This window comes from Dromaius novaehollandiae, chromosome 3, assembly GCF_036370855.1.
Source record: "Dromaius novaehollandiae isolate bDroNov1 chromosome 3, bDroNov1.hap1, whole genome shotgun sequence".
Lineage (NCBI taxonomy): Eukaryota > Metazoa > Chordata > Aves > Casuariiformes > Dromaiidae > Dromaius > Dromaius novaehollandiae.
The window spans coordinates 60,792,595-60,804,638 of record NC_088100.1 but is presented as its reverse complement, the minus strand read 5'-3'; the positions used below and the strand labels follow the sequence as shown (position 1 = coordinate 60,804,638).

The 12,044-nt window shown below is 38.2% G+C and overlaps 1 protein-coding gene across 1 annotated transcript in view; it reads right to left on the bottom strand.

Moving 5' to 3' along the window:
* LAMA2 (laminin subunit alpha 2) overlaps positions 1 to 12,044 on the bottom strand; it is a 368,849-nt gene that overhangs the window by 71,009 nt on the left and 285,796 nt on the right. Inside the window, exons 38-40 of the mRNA XM_064508966.1 lie at positions 10,512 to 10,628; positions 9,230 to 9,393; positions 4,743 to 4,881 (exon numbers count right to left, since the gene is read on the bottom strand). Of these exons, the coding sequence (XP_064365036.1) occupies positions 4,743 to 4,881; positions 9,230 to 9,393; positions 10,512 to 10,628 (420 nt within the window). The remainder of the gene's footprint in view (positions 1 to 4,742; positions 4,882 to 9,229; positions 9,394 to 10,511; positions 10,629 to 12,044) is intronic.

Genomic DNA, 12,044 nt, shown 5'->3' with positions numbered 1-12,044 from the left:
TGTCAAATCAGATAATGCTTTTATATCCCTTTTCCCTTTAGCATCAGAACTTAGGGAATGATCACTCTGTGATCATGGATCAAAAATAATGATTGTTATTATTATTAACAAATCACTGGGCATGCTTGACTGGCCATTACAGCTGTTCAGATTTGATAGAATGAAGTTGGAAGGGTAAATTTGCAATGCAAAAAGAGGAAGTTCATCAAATCAGGTACAAAAATTTGGTCTGGGCTGACACTTATGTCAGAAACAGATTTCAGCATAAAGTTAATACTAAAGAAGCCCTTAGAGAGAAAAATAAATCTGTACTGATTAAAGACTTTATTTATTTATTATTTATTTTGAAATAATTCTGCGTGAGAGGATTAATCAAAATATCCAACGTAAAGCATACTTTTGTGCTAGCTTTTTTTGTAGCTCATCAGATGTTTACTTATGATGAAGTCAACAATGAAAACCACAAACATTTTCTGACTTTGTGTCGGGCGAGTTTGAGTACTGGTGGCAAGCGTCAGTCATGATGAACCCCTTTATGATTTAATAAGACTGACATCCAAGGGTCGTCTTTGATACTGTTTTCTAAAATGGTACCCGTGCTATAGAAAAAGAAACAAAAAGAAAAGAAAAAAATTGTGGTTCCAAATAAATTGGAAAATCACAACATCTGAGGAATCTGAGTTCTAATTCCATCTGTTCTAGAGCATATGTATCCTGGGGACTCACTCTGTGACTTCCTCCGCATCCCCCCGCAACCCCATTCCACACATGCTTTCTGCAGCTTGCGTGCTTGTGGCATCTTGTAGCAGAAATGGAATCTCAGGATGTATCCAAGCAAGGCAATCTCAATCTTGGTTTAGAGGCATAGGTGCCTAATAACATACTATAAAATGCTGCCACTGAAACCATACATCACCATTAATGGTCTGTTTTCTCTCTTCCATGAGTGTGGCAAAAATTTTAACAGTTTAACAGAAGGTGTTTAAAAGAAAAACAGCTATTGAATTACAGAAAAACTATGAATTATAATTAGCAGATAATTACAGGTAAGGAAAGAAGTCAGTAAGAAATATTCCCTCTATGTTCCTTTTTCTAGTATTTCAATGAATCTTGAATTCTGTTTTTGCCAAATGGCCCAGCTTCTGCAAGAGTTGTGGAAAGATCCCAGCTCAGCCCACAACCTGATGGGTTATGGCACTCTTCTGGGATGGAGATCTCTTCAGATCTCCCAGGGATGATTGTGCGAATCCCTAAGTTAGTGCACTAACAGGGAAATGTGCCAAAGGCTGGAATAAGAGCAGCCATGGCCACAGCATGCTATGATTGCCTTCATCCACCCTCAGCAGCAGAGGCAAGGTGTGGTTTGAACATGTATCAGACTGAGAACTGCAGGGGGCTTCACAGAAAGGAACGTCTTCTGAGGTTTCATGAACAGATATGAGCATGGAGGAGGCACCAAATTGCCCCAAACTACTGACATGTCAGCAAGTTTGGTCAGGTGCAGAGGTACAGTGCCAAACATGTGGGTAACTGCACTAGCGCATTTTTAAGGATCACACACTTAAACTTGCCTGCCCACTTACAAGATGCTTTGTAGACCTGCGCTCTAATTCGTATCAGTTCAAAACAGTTCTCCCTTACTCTTAAATTAAAGGATTTTCTTTTCACATACGCATATATTCTGAGGAGTTTTTACCTATACAAAAGTTAAGGCCACAAATATTTTTACCAATCCTGAGAATTATTTGAGAATTCTGAAGTATCAAAATATTATGAATAATTTGCAGCTCATGATATCCTCCTGAGGAGGATTCCTAAACTATTAGCTATATGTCACTATTATCTTAAGAAACCCAACCACCCAACATAACTGTTGGGGTGTCACTACAAAGGGAGTTAAAAGCACTGGTGGAAGTAGGACTGTAATCACCTAACATGTCACCTGCAGGTCTAGTTACTAGCCTGCCAGTCCTCTCTAAAAAGACTGAGAACAATAAAAATACTTTTTCAAGCTTTATTTAATAGCTGTGATTCTGATCCATGAGACACAAGCTAGATTCATCATCATGACTCTACTCTTCAGACAGTTACTGCCTAGGCTAAGTAATGGGATGTGGAAGCTGCCTGAATGCTAGAGATTTCTCATCCGTGATGAATTTATTTTGCTTTTAAAGGGGAGAACAAATCCATCACATAAAGCTCGGGAGGAATTTTTCTGTCATATTTTTAATACATTTTTTTCAGTCATTTATCAGGCTTCCTATAATTGCGATGGATTTTAAGCATCTTTTCACGCTTGCCTTTCGTGACATTAGCTTAATTTGAAAACAAAGTAATCTTCCAATTAAAAAGAACAAAAAAACCCTGAGAAATCACTAAGGTTCCTGTAAACTATTCACTCCAATGACTTGCAGGATGGAATCTAAAAATCAGTCCAGTGGCTACCCTCCCAAGTTTATGCACCAGCTCGCTTCTCCTGGGGAACCCGACACTAGAATTCACCTCTGGGAAAGGCTAAACTCAGGGGTGCAGCCCTTCACTGAAGGACCCTCTTAGGATCTGGAGACCTGCATCCTTTCCAGATGATAGGTGCTCCTAAATGTTCTCGTAAAGAAGAGAACATGGTTCCCCCTTTCTAAAGGAGAGAGATGACATGGTATCTGTCACGTAGAGTTGCTCAGAGAGCACCTGCTCAGGAAGGAGACAGTTTCTAGAGCTTCCTCTGTCTGAGGGGGCTCAAATCCACAAATGCTGCCTTCCAGGAGAGTGCTTGAACCATGATGCTCAGGTAGCCCTGAGCAAGGCTGCACTCCCATTCTCTTGTGAAGCTCAGCTAAAAGTTCCTTGGAGCCCACAAAAAGAGGAAGCCTGTTGAACTAGGATGAACAAACTTTCAGCACTTTGCATAAAAAAAATGAAAAAATAGAATAGGGAAAGAAGTACGAACTCTACAATTAGCTGAAGGGTTAGGCATATATTTTTTAAACCTAGGATAAAATCCTAATGTGATCATTCACCAAATAAAAAAAATCTACCTTGTTCTGCAGGAATATGATGATAAACACCTATTACCTCTACTCAATATTAAGCTGAATACATTTAAAAGGCAGTAGCTCCCTCCATTTTCCTTTTTTTTTCCTATTAACTAGATCCCTGTTACACGTACACAGCACATAAATAGGCTCTCTCTAATGAATACATACAATGGAGAGGTTTAAAAATCTTGCCTTAATCAAGCCTGAGTTTCTTTCCTTGCTACTCGATTGTCTCTGCTTACACCATGTTGTCCATCTCTTCACTTCCATCCCTTTTGGATTATCTATCCACTTTCTCTCCATAGTATAATCAGCTTGTTCACTATCTGATGTATACTCTTTCGTAGACATACTGTAATTGCTTCCTTTGTTTCTTGTTTGCTGTATGTCTCTTTTTCCTACTCAACCCTCAAAACATCCATCTGCCTCACTCACTGTGAGTCATCAAAGAAGCAAATCCTAATGAGAAGAAAAAAAATCCACAGCTCCTTATTTACTTCTGCAGTGTTAATTAGTAGTTTCCGTGAAACAAATAACTGTATTTATTTATAGAAAACTAGCACATACTAACGCGTGAGGTGAATATTTTTCATCAAGAGAGAAATATGGTAATTAGTGTTATTTGAACCCTAAGTTGAAAACCAAAATTGTCTAAAAATATAAAAATATTTGTGCAGTGGTTAGCTTTATCCCTCTCTTAGATACAGACCTTCACAGCATGCTACTGCTTTTGCTATTTTTGTAATCCATTTGACTGAAGTTACTTTCTGCAAAATACTTTTATTCAACTACAAGCTGCTTCTGCTCATCTACTTACACATCTATACATTTCTGTATCAAATGTAGGGTCTGGCAGTTTCATGCCATACTGTCATCTCCTTGGTTATTTCTCATCTGTGGGCCTGCAAAGTGCATGTCAGTTGCTCTGTGACTGACTTCCATAAATTAGCCATTAACTTCCTTGATATTGACATAAAAAATAATTCTGGCTATGCTCGGAATGATTTCTGCTCACAAAATATGCATTATGGAGCTGAGTTCCCCATTATGACTCAGGCTGAAGAGTTGGCTTTACCTTAGAATCCTATTTTTAAAAGTTCTCTCCATGTCCTCCTGGAATTTACATGTGGTACTTCACACTGAGAACAGGGTTTCACTGTGAAAACTGGCAGTTTAGAAAAGAAGTTGTATGGGTTTTATGAATAAGACTTTCTGCCATCTCCACTTCTAGAATTCTACTAACTGCTCACAGTTTACCTTATATGCAGGGAAGTGCCTTTGAGTATTATCTCAGATCTAGGTTATTTAAATTACGGAGTTCTTCAGATGTGTGCAAAACATCTGTTAAATATAAGCTAGTTTTACAGAGTATCAAGTGACCTATGCTCCTGTCTCCAAGCTTTCCTGCAGCAGCTATTGGCTTGAGTGACAGGCAGAGACAGAAAGGCAGAAGACAGAAGGAGGAAAAACAGTAAAAGAAAAGGGAAAGGAGATGAAAAAATAGGAGCTAGGGGCAAACAGGGATGTAATCTAAAGATACACGTAGGTCTGGCAGGGGCATAGCTCTCTGACCTCGACACAAGGATCTTTGGCAGCAGGGATCTCTAAATAAAGTTGTAAGATGGCAAAACAAGGAAAGTAGGATAAGGTACAGCAGGGCTCCACAGAAGATTTAAGCTTCCTTCCCAATTTGCTTATTTTTCTTACCGCTTGCACAGCTTCGTTTGCACGAGCCTTTGCTTCCTTGGCAACTTTTTCAGCTTCATCCGTGTTATCCTTGATGTTAGTATAAGCATTGAAAGCAAGTGTGGCATTGAAAGAGAGGTTTTTGGCTTCAGCAAGTATTCTGTTGGGATCGAAAAAGTAAACACACCATTAAACCTGCTATCAGAGCTCAACAGAACATAGTACCCTACTTTTTCAAATCAAACAGCCTGTCTTTCTAAGCCTATTTCTAAGGCAATGCTTTAGACAGCAATGTTACACTTGAGATTTCAGGAGTTCTGGCATCATATGTTTAATGGGATTCATGTTTTATCTGTGCAGAAAGACATAAAAAACAATGTTTTCTAAAGAGCAGGTTCTGTGAGATAAAAATGGATGAGACAGTGAGAAAAGACAGCACAATACTTAATACTATAATCCAAATGACATATATTCATAATATGGGTTTATAGGTTATTTGTTGAATCAGGCAGCTACTGAATCTTGCGCTGGATGAACGTGGGGGATATCATCACAGGTATGTCTCACAGTGGACTGTACGAACCACTCGTTTCTTTGTTTGGCTGCCAAACACAGAAAGGCTAGGCTGGGGGAAGATCTCATTATCTAAATCAAATCATAAATGTTCATTTTGCTTACCAAAATGAAAAATATAACCAATTATGCTTCATATTGAATGGGATGTTCCATTAGTATGAAACACTCCATTATAATAACTATAACTTAATTAAAAGGTAAAACAATATTTCCTGGTGCAGGGATTGGAGCTCAGCTGACCCACTTCCGGGGAAATTTCTAGCCACCAGGCTAGAGAAACCACTTTTCCTGAATGCTGTGTGATATACTCAAGTATTTTCTGCAAAGAAGAACAGCTCCAACAGAATTAACTTGAAGGCATCCATCTCAGAATACACTACAGCCTGATGCCTGTGACGCTGTCCTGAATAAAGGGTACAGATTCAGAACCCTGCTTGAACTGAGCAAGAATGGATTTGAACTTAGATTTTTGCCTCCCAGGGAAATGCTCTAGCCATCAAGGTGAAGGGTAACATAAAAGAAGCAGGCATTACTCCTGCTGGAGCTGTTACAGCTTGTACAAAATACTTAGTCACTGAGACAGAATGTGTGGGAGAAGGAGAAATTCCTTCTCCAACCTGGTAACTAGTCTGTTCTCTGGGGAACCAGGACAGCTGGGCTCCAATCCTTGCTTCAGTGAGTATTTAATGATTTCTACAAAATGCAACAGGAAAGACAAGGGAGACGGAGGGTATACTCCCTGGACTCCATATGTAGCTAACTGATGGGGAAAGCCTCGCTTAGGGCTGCTGCAGAAGCGATGTGGCTGAACTGCCTCTGCATCATTCTGGGAAGAGCCGATCTCCTTCCTCAACTACACATGGAGCTCACTAGGCTATAGTGAGTTTTTGTGGCATCCTTAGAAGAATGCCTAGCTAGTAGTTAAAGTACTCTTTAGCAATATGGTTCAAATTCCCTCTGGCTGAGGAGGGAACTCAACTGAATTTTCCACATTGCAATGAGGTTTACTCATCAGCAGGCTATTAGGCATAAGGGAAAAGCCTATTCTAATACTTCCCTGTATGCAGGAAAAATAACAATTTTTCCAGGATAAATTCATGAACGGCTCCATGTTCCACCTCTCAAGAGAACACCCTCCCCATCAATCAATATGCTATTTAAAGTCTTGGGGGGTGATTTGAGAGAAAGAGCTCTCCCTCAATTTCTCCTGCAAGATGAAATAGTATTTTTCAGCAAATTTATTATTAACTAAAAGACACCCAAGTGCCATTTGTGAGGATAAATACATTTTTGAATTCCTAAGCTAGATAGATAGAGACTACATATTCCTGTAAAGTATGACTGTTTATGTTGGTGCGTGCAGTGATGACATACTACCTTTGTAATTTTTCTCCTTCGAAATTTTGTAGCTGACCACACTAGAAACCTTAACTTTGAACCATTTGCTTTTAGACGTGATTTCAAATGTCCTCTATTCCGCATTTTTTTTTGTATATCTTGAGAAATTGAGGGTGATGTCTGGGTCAGATAAAAGTATACATTGTACTGCTACAGCACAATGAAGGCTGCTTTAAACATTACCCTAGCCTTCCCTAAGGCCAATCTGTCAGCCTATGTTAAAGTGCATGCATGCATGCATGCAAAAGGTCTATTTTATACCATTAAAAACCCTCTATCTCAAAATTTGTCTTGCCAGCATTCCATTACAGAGGCTCAACATTCTTTTCTCTCTACATTTTCTCTACTTCTTAACTTAGTTTCTCCATGCCTACTCGACATTTATTTGAATATTTATATCCCTATTCAGTACTGTAATTGGATGTGATGGTAGTCACCTAGTTTAGGCCCAGAGGTGCAGCACACAACTGTCCTGTTTCCTAATCAGACAGTGCACATACCTTTTATAAAAGTCATTTTACTCAGGAAACCATAACTCCCATTATTTCATATATTTCTCAAAACGTAAATTAGACTGAGCATCTATGTAGAGTGACTACACTGTATGTGAAGCCGATAATTTTTCAAGTACCAGATAGTTTATCAGAGATAATTCTGTGCCTTTTCCTCAAAATTGCAGATGTGGGCAAGAAAACATGTTAAGCCTCTGCTCCCAAGTCTATAGGAATCTTTAAAAGATGTAAGCAGCAAAATCAAGCATATTGTTGATGTGTAAAAGTATCTTTTTCTAATAATCCATGCAGTGCTTTGGGAGAATAAAACTGTTAAGCTATACTGGTGACAGGTACAGGAAACAGGATGTTCATGATCTATTACTGAGTATTATCATGGCAAGTTGTACTCCCTGTTCATGGTTTTCCTTTCTTCAACGGAAAAGAAGATACTTACCTTCCAGTGTTTTCAGGAAACTACGCTCAGGAGAAGTTATAAGGCATCGTTCTTTTAGAGAGGGCTGTGAACATATAAATCAAGGGCACTGTATTTCTCACTTTTATTTAGGACTGTGATCATGGTGAATGGAAACTTAAGTTTCTGTACTTAGGTTTACGCATTTTGGTCCATGACGATTACTCATTTTTGGAGAGTATTTTGAAACTATTAGAGGGATTACTGTCTGTCACTATGGGGGATTTCTGAGAATATACAGATGAGCATCATGATAAGGTTCTCCTAATAAAAACGGCCATTTTAAAAATGAAAATATACTGCTTGTTTTTAACTAATGTTTATCAAAACACATAGAGGGCTCTGTAAGAGAAAATTAAGTTCATTTTTTTTCATGTCAACACTAGCTGCAAGCATATGGTAGGCCAAATTGTGTAAATTAAGGGTATGCCTGAGGGTACCATTTGCAGGTAATACAGCATATAAACATCATAAAATGTATGAAATGGCTTACAACAGATATACAAACACATATATATTTACTCTTTTCTTTTTTTTTTCTTTTTTTCTTTTTTTTACAAGAGTATGTGGTCTTGGACAGGAAGGAAAGAAACTGAACTTCACTCTCAAAGACCAAACTACTCCTGTGCAAGTGACACATGGAGATTTGATTATTCCAGTATCATAGTGGAGATACATAACAAACTGTAATGTCATTTTTACATGGACCTTCTGTAGAGCAGAACTACATACTGACTGATAGATATGGTTTGAGCTAAAATATGAACCACACAATGCATGAGGCGCTTTCTACTGATCACTCAAATTAATGAGTGTTTAATGCTAAGAAGGAAGACCAACTTGTGCACCAGGGTACAGCAAGGAGACTGCTACTCTTCAGCAGCTTATACTTTCCAAAGCAGATGCTGAGTTCTGTTCTGTTTCACTAGTCGCACAACAGCATGCTGGGCATCTGCCTTTGTTGAGTACCTTGCCTGCCACGTCAGTTCGTATGACACTTCTCAAATACTGACAGAAGATCAATTGCCACACTCTAAACAGCAATTCACCCCAAAGTTTCAGTTATGCGTCATGTCCTCGTGAGGATCCCCTCTTTCACATCAATACTCGCAACCGTATGGTCTTAGGGGCTGGCAATTTAAACTATGTAGCAATAAACAAAACACACGCTTCTCACTGCTATTGCATATCTTGTGTGTGCAAAAGCACTTGTAAGAAAGTCAGAACAATAGACACTAACATTTTAGAGTCTCCTCCACCTTAAGCTTGGCCTAATCGAAATGACAATGCCAAACAGAGGGAGGAAAAAATAGATCCAATTCTTCTCTTACCTGTTAGTTTTGGAGTGTTTGTCTCGAGCTGTTCTCATTTTACCATATCTAAAGCCCAGACCTTCATCAAAGAGATGAATCCAGCTCTTTTAACTGGACTGGATATTTGTATATCCATACATAACACTGCATATTTGCATATTCTTAAGGACAGATGTCAAAGTCTGTCGCTTTCTGTCACGAAGTTTTACAAACCTGCTTCACCATTTTAGAATTGCCAACAAATGACTGCCATACCCATCCAGTATCGCAGATGATTCATTCAGCTGGGCTGCATGACTCTCAGCTTGCAACACCTTTTCTGGAAGCATCCGCTCCTGAATTTCTTGCGATAGGTCATCTATTTTATCCTTCAGCTGATCAGACATTGGTTGCATCTTACCTGCGATGCCTTCTACGTACTGAAACCAACCAAACAAAAGGCTTTAAGCAGCTGAAGACAAGCACTCTGAGGTATTATCTCATAACTTAGCCTTGCATTACGACTTCAGGGAACAACCAAGGAAACAATAAAGGAACGGTTGAGCTGGGGAGCACAGAGGAGACAAAACAATCTTCCAAGAGCTGCTTGCTTCTCTTGAGCTTAGAGAGTGTGTGTGTGGGGGGGGGTTATTTTATAACTAACCAACTGCACAGTTCAAACACCCGCTAACCCTAATTTGGATTTCTTCCCTGAATGTAGACACATACATAGTTATACTAAATTGTGGTAATATCCCAAACTAAGAACTAACCAATGACAGAAGTTTCATGTATCATGAACCTTTGAGTGACTCAATTTTGTTTTTGCTTACTACAGTATCTTATAACAACTATATTTTTTGAAGACCTTCCATTCCTGTCCCAAAAAGCTGTGTCAAAATTCCTTTCCTTTCCCATTTCTCCATAAGGTATTTTTCCATTCATTATATGAATTTGCAGTGCAAGATGAGAAATATTTCCAGAATCAATGACTTATCAAGACTTATTTCTTGGAACTAAGGCACTGATCTCAAACTCTTGATAAAACTTTTAAGGCAGAATTTTCAAAAACATTATGTAAAATAGGAGTGCAATCGTCCCCTCTCCCTGATCTTTCTAGACTTGAAATTGTTGCCACAGGCAACAAATTATTTCTAAAATTTATTTCTGATATGCACACACAGTTTTTGTACAGACAAATCTGCATCTAGATTACAGAGTCACAGTGAGACTGTGAGTGGGTTTCTTCTACCTTCAATTCTAAAGATAAAGTCAGCACTACAATTGCAACGCTACATATGTAAAAGGAAGTAGAGTCCATGAAAAGTGATGAGCTAGCTCTTTGTGTAACAGCAAAAGCTTAGTTCAAGCTTAATCGTTTTGATATACCAGTTTAGCTTTTCTGTCACACAGCAATAGAAAAATGATTCCTTCTCATTCAAATATTCTAATACTGATATATAAAAAGAAAAATCGGGTGTTACTTTAATTATTTATTTTGCTTTCATAATAATGCCTCATTGTACTAATTCTCAGCTAAAGATGATAAAACACTCACCTCTACAGCTGAGCTGATTTCATTTGCAAGATGGCTGGCTTCACTAAGGACATCATTACCCTCCTGTAGGCTCTTCTCAACCTCTCGTCTGCCATCTTCTACAGCTTTCTTCTTTTTCTATAGGATGTGTTCACAAAAAGCAAAATATAAGTTATTTAATAGAAATGGGAGGCCAGTTCAAATGCAACTGCGTTTTGTTACGATGCCACAAAAGTTAGACTTAAAACCCTTAGAGCTTTCAAAGCAAAGACAGTGACGACAACAGAGCACATTTAATGTAGGATACCTTCTCTTTCTCCTCCTGCTCCCAGTTCTGTATCCCCCTTCCAACATGGTAGTTTTTTTGTTGCTCTGCTACAGAGGTAACTGACTATAGTACTATTGTGGAAGGTCAGAAAAAAGTCAGAAATCCTAACCTATACCCAAATGTAAGTAAAGTTTCTCTTTTTGCCAATTACATTTTATGGCTATGAAGGCAAAATTTATCAAAATATTGTTCTGCTTTCCTAAGTGCATCCACTGGTGTTTCACTAACTATTGAAGGTAAAATAAAAGATGTTTTGAAGCAACTTTAGGACTCTTGATTTTCCAAATAGTGAAAATCTTGTAATAAGGAAGGTCTTCTGAATAAGGAACTGGCTAATCTGTGTGCAAGATCCATTAAGCATCATGGATTAGTTTGATAGGAAGCCTGTGATGGCTTCTTGGTCAAAACAGGGTCCAAAGAAAAAGAAAAAAACATTGTCAAAATCACCAAGTCAGGCATCCTCATATTGTGATGAAGAGGAAACTTTAAAAACTGAGTTAGCAGGTAATTTCTCTAACCTTTCTCCATCCACTTTGAAGAAGTGAATGCACAGAACAGAAATCACCTAAATCCTTTACATCACTGTATTTCCATAATTTAATCAAGCCCACAAATCTCTGATGAGAACTGAGGTCTCAGAACTCTAACCTCATCATTGTACATTAGGCAAAGACTCATTGAGATATAAACAGAATTTGAAACATCTGTCTTCATTAGGTTGACTCTGCTCTTTATATCTTGGTTAAATGCTTGATAATGTACAGTATAATGTGCTCTTCAAGTCTCTGCAATTTAAATTAAATCAAAAGTAGACCCCTCTGCTATGAGGGAAATCATTTATAACAGCTACTAAATACAGAGGATAGAGTTTGATTTATTAGTCTTTAATATCCACATATCCCCTTCAGTCTTCTTCCCAGGGGTTGGAGAGGGAGATGAAAGTGTAAGTTTTCTAGAAGCAAATACATGACAGCAAAGATTTTAACTGAATTCCCCTATTTAAATCTTGAGCACAGGATTTAAATTTTGCATGACTATTTATACTAGGGCAAATTTAACCTTACAAAAGATAATGAATCCAATGGCACTCTCCACTCAATGTTTAAAAACAGTCAGTATTATATTGATAAAGAAAACTGTGAAGTAATTCTGCTTTTTAAAGTCTGCAGATTTCCTCACTCTGAGGAATATTTTTGCTTTATATCAGATATTTTTATATTAAAGAA